The 9,688-nt window shown below is 48.0% G+C and overlaps 1 protein-coding gene across 1 annotated transcript; it reads left to right on the forward strand.

The window, feature by feature from the left end:
• Nucleotides 1–534: 534 nt before the first annotated feature.
• On the forward strand, nucleotides 535–9,688 carry BOLA3 (bolA family member 3). The gene is made up of 4 exons (XM_066593011.1): nucleotides 535–645; nucleotides 4,763–4,886; nucleotides 6,813–6,901; nucleotides 9,410–9,688. Exons 1-4 carry the CDS (start codon nucleotides 610–612, stop codon nucleotides 9,473–9,475), a joined length of 315 nt encoding a protein of 104 aa, XP_066449108.1. The 5' UTR covers nucleotides 535–609; the 3' UTR covers nucleotides 9,476–9,688.

Here is a 9,688-nt window from a genome sequence, read left to right on the forward strand (position 1 = left end):
CTCGTTCACGCACAAATACGTTGCGCCGCTGTGAGCGTTTTTACACGTACGCTCGTGTGTGGCCGCCCTTCACGTTGCCTAGCGAGGCTGCAGTATATGGCAGCCAGATATCACGATTCCTCCAGGTTTCAGCTCTTCTAGTGGCCATACAGGACCCAATACTAAAGGCAATGCACTGAAATATACATTTACCTCACAAACATGGCGCACAGAAATGTAAAATGACTCCCTTCTGAGCGGCCATTACACAGCACTGTACACATTCCTCCCCCACAGCTCCCCCTCCTGGCCAACAGAAACACTGCGCCTAATAAACCTGGCTCCTTTACGGACGCGTGTTGATGACGTCACACCCTCCTAGTTTATCTCCTAGCAACATGAAAAGACATAAGAGAAACAATAGTTGTAAGAAATTAATACAATAACAGCATCGGGGTGTTGTTTCCTTTCCTACGTAGGGAATATATATATTGCTGTCTGGTTGTGTAAAGCCTGATAGTGCCAGTAACAATCATGGCTGCCGTTGTAGGTGATGACGTCAGTGCTGCGCGCCGCATGTAACTATCCCTATGGCTGTAGACTACTGACATTGACTATCTGAGAAGGAACATGTGGGCTGCAAGGCAGCTAATCACCAGGACGAGGGTGAGTATCGCAGCATGTGAGCGGGGCTGTAGTGTCAGTGTAGTGTCTGCTGGCTGTGCTCACAGCGGAGGGTTTGTTACATTTGTATCCAGTTAAATGCATCATCAGTGTCTCTGCTGCCCTGACATTTTGCTGCAGTGTATCAGTTCAAGTCCAGGCTGTTGATCTCCCATATGCTGTCAGCAAGCAGAGATCTTGAAACGTGATGGAATTGTGCACACACAATACGCGCTGTTGAGTGAACCCATTGCCGTCGATGGCTTCTGTTCCCTGCATATTGTGTGCGCAAATATATGCCTAAGTGTGGTCGAGCGGAAGAAAAACGGCAAACTGAAAGGTTTCCATTTTCTTCCATTAGGTAGCTGTTTTATGGGTGGAAAAATAGCGCAGTCAGCCCAAAAAAAGGCAAACCGAACAGAAATCTTTCCATTTGCTTTTCCGTTTTTTTTTTTGAAAACCCAGAGTGGGGAAAAAAAGGGAAACGTTTAATTCCATTTTAATTCCAAAACCGGAATAGAGAGCCTGAAGACCTCAACAGAGGTGTGAACGGCCCTAATAAACTATGAGAAAGTGTTTTAGTACTGTTGATCAGCGAAGGCGCTCTCGGATCGCTGGAACAAGGAGACAGAAGTGCTCCCCCTGCTGGTGCAATATACGGACTCCTAGGCTTTCTGTTAGCGACATTGTGTATAATTGCCAACGCTGTCACATTGCAGCTTGCAACGCAATGCGGCTGCAACACCACAGTCGCAGGAAACCCAACTCAGTTGGCTTTGGTTGCACGTTGCATGCAGCTTCTTTCACCACGGACATTGATGGAAGTCGCATCCGACTGTCCTGCGATTTGGCTGATTTTTTTTTTTTTAAGCAACCAAATTGCAGCCCTGAAAAAGTTGTGACTTTTATGCAACCTGCAGTCTGATGACACAAGTCAGCATGTAGCCCCGACCTCATCTATACCTCACTCCGAGGAGAGCCTGAAAGAACCAAGCAGGCGCAGCCTTCAGATGAGCAGTTCTGCTCCTTCATTAGTGGGGTCTCAGCACCCAGACCCCCCACTGATCAAAACTTCTGCTACGTCACTGTGACTTGTAAAAAAGTTTTTCCCAAGTTTAATTGCAAGAAGAGGGGAATAAGCTGCCGCCAGACTCCTGAGAACTAAGGGATGGGCAGGTGGAAATCCAACCCTTCTTTTCTCCTGACATCTGTTGTCGGAGGAATGAGTCAGGAGACCCTCATACTGATTACATGGTGGTCCCATCCCGCTGATGTTCATCTGATGTGTATAGTCAACTTTTGCTTTGAATGAACACTCCGATGAAAACGGATACAGCCCTGCCAAAGTCATTTAAAACTTTCATTAAAATGTAATTGCACTTTCAAAAACTTCTTAAAATGTTTGATAGCTGGGGTCTGCGTGCTGAGACCCCCACCAATCACTAGAATAAGTCACCCAGTCTCTGCCAGTGCAAGCTGAAGAGGGGCTCAATAGAAAGGCTATGAGACCCCCAGTGATCAGAACTTTTGACGTGTCTCTGTGACATGTCAAAAGTTTTCTGAAAGTACATGCTTTGTGTTACCCTTGTGGCGTGGATAGACCGGGTCTCCGCAGTGGCCTCTGAAAAAAGGGCAGAAGTTTTTGAGCAGTTGCTCTTGCAGGAAATCAGATTGTGCTAGTGAGGTCTGGCAGCGGCTCACCCCCTCTGCCAATATACATTCTTGCACGCTTGGATGAGCAGAGCTGAGTCTGTATAGGAATAGCTGTAAGCCCAGTAAGCATTTGGCCAGCAGCCATCTAAAATGTATGGGCACCTTAAAAGTAAGTCCAGATGCAGCAGAATTGCAGTGCAATAAATGCGGATTCACATGTAGCGAAAAAAAAAGCATGCTGTGGATTTTCAAACCTGGGGGCGTTTCACCGTTTCAGGGTACAGGCTGAATCTGCAGAACAAATGTGGATGTAGCGCAAGATCTGAGGTGGAAAATCTCCGCCGAGCATGGCTTTACCCTGAGGGCGGCTTCACATGGCAGTATTTGCGAGTGTAATACGCAGATAATACAACCCATTGATTTTGAGGCGTTCGTTCTCTTTTTTATTTTTTTTTCGTGCGTGCATTTCGTTCACGTGGAAAAAAGGAGCATGCTCTACTTTTGTTCACTTTTGCGCAACAAAGGTCCCCATAGAAGTCTATGGGAGGTGCACAAAGGCGCCTTCAATACACACGTAATACGCTGTACTATTCCGTGAAAAGAATAACACATCTGGACCTCATTAGGCTATTTAGCCTTTTAAATGGTGATGAGTAGTGGCCCTGCACAAAAACCCTGCCCTGCGTACGCAAAAAGTAACATGCTGCAATACGCATACAAATCTATCTTATTCGTAGTGCAAATACGTTGTGCTGAAGCATGCGGAATTGTGTGCACACTTGTGTGGAGGAGCCCTAAGGGTATGTCCACATCTGCATTGGACACTCCATGGCATAATATCCTAGATGAAATAGTGCAGCGTGCGTACCGAAAGCTTGACGGACCACATGGACAGGAAAATACATTTTCTTACCTGTCGGGATCCAGTGTGGGTCCCCTCTGTGCCAGATGGATCTTCTTCCTTCAGCACGGCGGATGCCGAAACGCATGCGCAGTGCAATTAATTTTTAAAAAAAAATCTTCTGCATTCCCGCGGATCCCTGGCACGTCCACAGTGACAGCTGTGTCTGTGCCGCGGATCGGATGGTTTCCATTGACTTCAATGGAAGCTGCCCGCCAGTTCCGCAGAAAAATGGAGCATTCTGCGATTTCTTCCCATGCATGTGATTCACACGCTGGGAAAAAAAATCACATCTGCATGCTCTAAATTGTTTTGCGGATGCTAATGCATCCCTATGGGTGCCTATAGCTGCGGATCTTAATGCTTCCAGCGGTATTGTGCGACCCTCTTTGAGAGCAGTTAATGAGCTGCATACGTTTTATGGATCATCCACTGCTCTCCAACAGCAGATGAGTAATCCAGGTGGGAGCCTTACGGTAAGGACATGCATGGCAGAACTTTTTATTTGTAAAATTGCATGTTTTTTTTCGCTACATGTGAACGGGGTTTTCAAAACTTTATCCACTTTTATTCTACTGTAATTTTTGTGCAGAGTTGCGCCGCGGAATTTGCCATGTCTGAGGGCCCTTTACCCGCAACGATTATTGTTGCATCGTGCAAAACTGAAGAATAATTGTTCAGTGTAAACGCTGCTAGCGACTAAACGTCGAACGATAATTTATTTGCTTTTCATTCATTTGTTTTACATGGGCATAAAAATCAAACCATGATAAGTCTGTGTAAACAGGCAGTCATTCATCTATGAAGAACTGCCTGTTTACTGTGAATGGAGGCGAGTGGCCAGATGAGATCTCCAGCCGCTCCGCCTGCAATCACCGAATGATTATCGCTCCTATGTAAAAGCAGAGGTGCGATAATCGCTAGGACAACTGTGGGGCGTCCGTTAGCCGTCCCATGTATAAGGACTAGAGATGAGCGAGCATACTCGCTAAGGGCAATTGCTCGAGCGAGCATTGCCTTTAGCGAGTACCTGCCCGCTCGAGACTGATGGTTCAGGTGCCGGTGGCGGGCAGGGAGCTGCGGGGGAGAGCGGGGAGGAACGGAGGGGAGATCTCTCTCTCCCTCTGTTCCCCCCCCCCCCCGCTCCCTCCTGCTGACTGCCGCTACTCACCGCTCCCCCGTGCCGGCACCCAAACGTTCTGTCTCGAGCGGGCAGGTACTCGCTAAAGGCAACGCTCATCTCTAATAAGGACCCAAGGAGGCACAGCACTGTGCCCCTTCATCATACACATCAATAAGGGGGTCTCCATATCCAGACACCAACCAATATAAATGTCTAACTTGAAGGAAAGTTAGTTTTTTAAGTGAAAACTCATTTCTATTGTGGCTATTCATCATGGAGTCCGTAAAGCACCTTACAGCCCTGTGCACCGCGAGGGGCTCACATTCCTTGTGCTACTGTATAACATAGTATGGCCGTGGACGTGAGCCGGAAGTTACATTTGTGTTTAGTAGTTACTTCCACTTGTTGAATACCTTCATTTCTTTTCCTTGTTTCCCGGACAGACTTGTGTCCTCTGCAACCTTAGAAGATCATTTGCCTCAAAAACTGAAGGCGAGGACCGGATCGCAGAAGTGCTGAAGACGAGGTTCCCTCTCGCCTCCCTTGTCAAAGTTGTTGATATCTCAGGTAACAAAGAGTTGGGGGTCCGTGTAGATAAGCCGGGGTCTCGACTAAACAGAACGATGTCGGAGTTCGCTCAGCAGCCGGTTTATATAGCATGGTTGGCACGTTCATTCGATAAATCGTTCAGTCATTCCCATTCGCTGTATAAGTGAGCGAGAACGATCGGAATTTAAACAGAACGATAAGTGAACGAGCCAACGATGATTTTTATGCTGTATCGTTCAGCATTGGCTGCGTTTAGACTGAACGATAAACCTTCAGTGTAAAATGGCCTTAATTTCCATTGAACATAATTGAGGACTATGACATGAGAGTCACCAGATACCCCGGTCCCAGCATGATGTTCCCAGGCAAACAAATTGTCTGTTGCTCCTCACAAATTAAGTGTAAGTAGGGAAATAAATAACATTAGTCACAGGTCCTAAACCAGCAGAACCTGACAGCAGCCGTGTGCTTACAGGACCTCCGATGTCACCGTCATGTGATCAGTCACTGATGTTCTGAGCTCCAGCCCTGATCACATGACAGTGACATCACAGGTCTTGTAAGCACACAGCTGCTGTCAGTTCTGCATGTTTTAGGACCTGTGATGACATCACTGTCATATGATCAGGGGCGGAGCTCAGAGCCCCGGTGACTGATTACATGACGGTGACATCACATGTCACTCACGGATGGTTGTTAGTATTTTGATTGTCACCTACCATTTGGATCTTTGGCCTGCTTAGAAGGCTGGGCTCACACCAGCTTAATTTGACTGCGTATTACGCGGTGCATAGGGTCAGTGAAGGTACATAGATTTTATTGATTCATTCACTCTTGCGAACATTCATTGTGTGTAATATGCGCGCAAATAAGAACACAGCATTTTCCATTTCGCTGCGTATAATGGACATTGTTCTCTATGGGCACATAATCGGCGCAGTACATACGTAATTACATTGTGCATGGATGGCGTTTTTACGTGGCGTTGCGGACCAATAGAGCAGGAAATTTAGGTATAAAAATGAAGCCAGGAAGACTGTATGATGGCGTGTGTGAGACACCGTGTCATGTGCAGTCATACATCACTGCCATACACTTAATAGGCCGCTCACCACTTGCTCCACAGCGATGAAACGTTGAGTGACACGTCGTGCGAGCGTGGCCTAAAGGTGGTTGTAACTGAGCAGCTGTCATCGAAACCCGGTAGACGCTCTTATAAATGTGCTGCCGGACCCTGATGATTCTTTCTGTTGACATATATGGCAGCTCTTTGTGTTTGGCTGACCCCTACAATACACAGCGCTGCCTAAATCTGCCCAAACGTGCCGCGCTGGAGGATCAGCAAGGGTTTTCCATTTTTTTCAATGGGAAACCCTGCATAGCACTCACCTGCACACCGCCCGCTGGGAGATGTGCTTTCCTATTCCCTTAAGAAAGAATGGGGTTCATATTCTTGCGTCTCGTTAGGCACAAATCTCTTGTGATTGTTCACAGCCTGTGAAAGCGGCCTCAGGCGGAAACTACAGGGGGTCCGTGGATTTTCTCATAATTTTCAAAATCTCTGCTTGCTGTCAGTGATCGGGTGTAAAAGAAGGGGGGAGACAGAGAATTGGATATAGGTGTATAAATATGATCTATTCTTTATAAAGGTTAGGCTGTATCCTCATCTGCGTCGGAGCCTCTGGTGGCGATCTGGTATGAAATGTCAGACGGAAAAGTTGTGCATTCAGGAGTTTTTTATCCGGTAAAAATGGCGGATAGTTACAGGAACCGAAAGGACCTGATTATAGTCTGTTTGATTACCGTTAGGAGGCGGATCCGCTCATCCAGAGGATCACGTTTTTCTGCTCCCATAATCCCCAGCACAGATGTGCGTTTAGCCTTACATGTGTAATGATAATTCATGGCTATCGGTCCGCACATAACGCTGGTCTCTAATTACAGGAGGATGCGGGGCGATGTATGAAATCCATATAGAGTCTGACGATTTCAAACAGAAACGCACAGTACAGCAGCATCAAATGGTTAACGAGGTGAGGATTGTATTCATTCTTCCTTCATTTAAGGGGTCATTTTGCTCAATTTTGTTTCTCCAACCTGACTTGTGTTAACCCATTGCCACATCCCGGCATAATAAAAGGTGCGCCACAGAAAAGTAGCCGGCACCGCACTCTAATGAAAGCTGTCTAGAAGAAAATTTGCCTTTATTGCCCCTAGCAACCAATCATAGCGCAGCTTTCATTTTACCTCAGCAGTATATGCAGAGAAAGCCGCGCTGTGATTGGTTGCTATGGGCAAAAACGATCGTCTTTTAGACTACTTTAATAAGAGTGTGGTGCCGACTACTTTTCTGTGGCCACTCTGTAATATGTCAAGGTGATTGCATGGACATCACCACTTTGGCCACGCGATCCCCGGCAAGAAGATCTTGGCAGTTGACCCTGTTGGGGCCCGAATCAAGCCTTGGGGTCTGTTCAGATGACAGAATCCGATACAGATTCTTATACATGAATTCTGCCTCTAATCACTATGCAAAGATTTTCCTATCTCGTTTTTATATTTATTCTTCAATACATTATATGGTACATTAAAGGGGGTCTGCTGCTCAGGACCCTACAGATCAGCTGATCATCCGGCCCACTGCTCAGGACCCTACAGATCAGCTGATCATCCGGCCCACTGCTCAGGACCCTACAGATCAGCTGATCATCCGGCCCGCTGCTCAGGACCCTACAGATCAGCTGATCATCCGGCCCACTGCTCAGGACCCTACAGATCAGCTGATCATCCGGCCCGCTGCTCAGGACCCTACAGATCAGCTGATCATCCGGTCCGCTGCTCAGGACCCTACAGATCAGCTGATCATCCGGCCCACTGCTCAGGACCCTACAGATCAGCTGATCATCCGGACCGCTGCTCAGGACCCTACAGATCAGCTGATCATCCGGTCCGCTGCTCAGGATCCTACAGATCAGCTGATCATCTGGTCCGCTGCTCAGGACCCTACAGATCAGCTGATCATCCGGCCCGCTGCTCAGGACCCTACAGATCAGCTGATCATCCGGCCCGCTGCTCAGGACCCTACAGATCAGCTGATCATCCGGCCCGCTGCTCAGGACCCTACAGATCAGCTGATCATCCGGCCCGCTGCTCAGGACCCTACAGATCAGCTGATCATCCGGCCCGCTGCTCAGGACCCTACAGATCAGCTGATCATCCGGCCCGCTGCTCAGGACCGTACAGATCAGCTGATCATCCGGCCCGCTGCTCAGGACCGTACAGATCAGCTGATCATCCGGCCCGCTGCTCAGGACCCTACAGATCAGCTGATCATCCGGCCCGCTGCTCAGGACCCTACAGATCAGCTGATCATCTGGCCCACTGTCAGTGCAACAAGGCCGGACGTCCGAGTCGAAGGCTTCGCCAATGATAAGCTGGAAGTGTAATGGGGGGAATCGCTACTATTGACTTCAACAGGGAAGAAGTCTTTCTCTCAGGGCTCATTCACACGGGCGTATTGTCCCCACTTATTTCTCGTGCATAAGACGCAGTGAATGGAGGCAATGGAAGTCAATGGATTTTCATGCACACCGGCGTGTGGGCACTGCTTATTCATACTCGCAGCATGCCCTATTTCTCCGCGTCTCATTCACAGTCGTTGTATGGGCTCCATTTGAAACGCTGTCCATACGCAGGCATTGCGAAAGAGCAGCGTTTCCATACGCATCCCAGATCTGAGCAGAGTGGGGCATTTGAAATCACATTGCGTGTGTCTGTGACATCAGATTCCAGGGTATGCGCATTACCAATCGCAGCCCTATGCGGTCTCTGCCGGAGTAGTAGCGTTGTACGCATACACCCGCGTGAACGAGTCTCTAAGGTGTTTAGACAGAGCGATTATCGTTCAAACGAGCCAAAGTGAAGGATAATCTAAATGTAAGCCAACAACCGAATGAGGAATGATAATCATTCACTTTCCGTTCGTTGGTCAGTCTTTTACATCCACTGCATAAGCGAATGAAAAGAATTGAACGATTCCTCGTTTGAATGAAGCAACGATGATCCCATCTGTCTGAACGGGCTGCATGAGAGCGAACGGGCTAGCGGTGACTCGCTCCAACGATAGGTGGCTCGTCTAAAGCAGAGGTCCCCAACTCCAGTCCTCAGGGACCCCCAACAGGTCATGTTTTCAGGATATCCCATGGTAAGAACACCTGTGGCAATGTCTGAGGCACCGACAATAATTACATCACCTGTGCAATACTGAGGAAATCCTGAAAACATGACCTGTTGGCGGTCCCTGAGGACTGGAGTTGGGGACCCCTGGTCTAAAGAACCCGTAGACTGTGGCCACCAATACGGACAACAGACCTACTGCACTGACAGCGGGTCAGAGGATAAGCGGCGATTCCAAACTTCGGATTCCTACTGATCAATATTGGTGACCTATCTTGAGGGCAAACCCAGAATACCCATTTACATGGTACCATTAAAAACACAAGTGGTCTGACGAGTGTTGTCTCGTTTTCTCCTCCATCCAGGCTCTTCAAGAGGAGATCAAAGCGATGCACGGCCTCCGAATATTCACATCAGTCCCCAAACCCTGAAGACGTCTCGCATAGGAGGGAAATCTATGTAACCAACCCTTGCAGATGTCGGCTGCGGTATACACCGGAGACATGGCGAGGGGCGATAGAATATTTCATGCCACGGCAGGAGGAGTGCGGAGAGATATTTATATGATGCTACAGACTTTGCACATTATAGTTTTGCTACCTAGAATATAAAATTGATATTCTAATAAAGTGAACTTACTAGTC

The sequence above is a fragment of the Eleutherodactylus coqui genome, chromosome 2, assembly GCF_035609145.1.
Source record: "Eleutherodactylus coqui strain aEleCoq1 chromosome 2, aEleCoq1.hap1, whole genome shotgun sequence".
Lineage (NCBI taxonomy): Eukaryota > Metazoa > Chordata > Amphibia > Anura > Eleutherodactylidae > Eleutherodactylus > Eleutherodactylus coqui.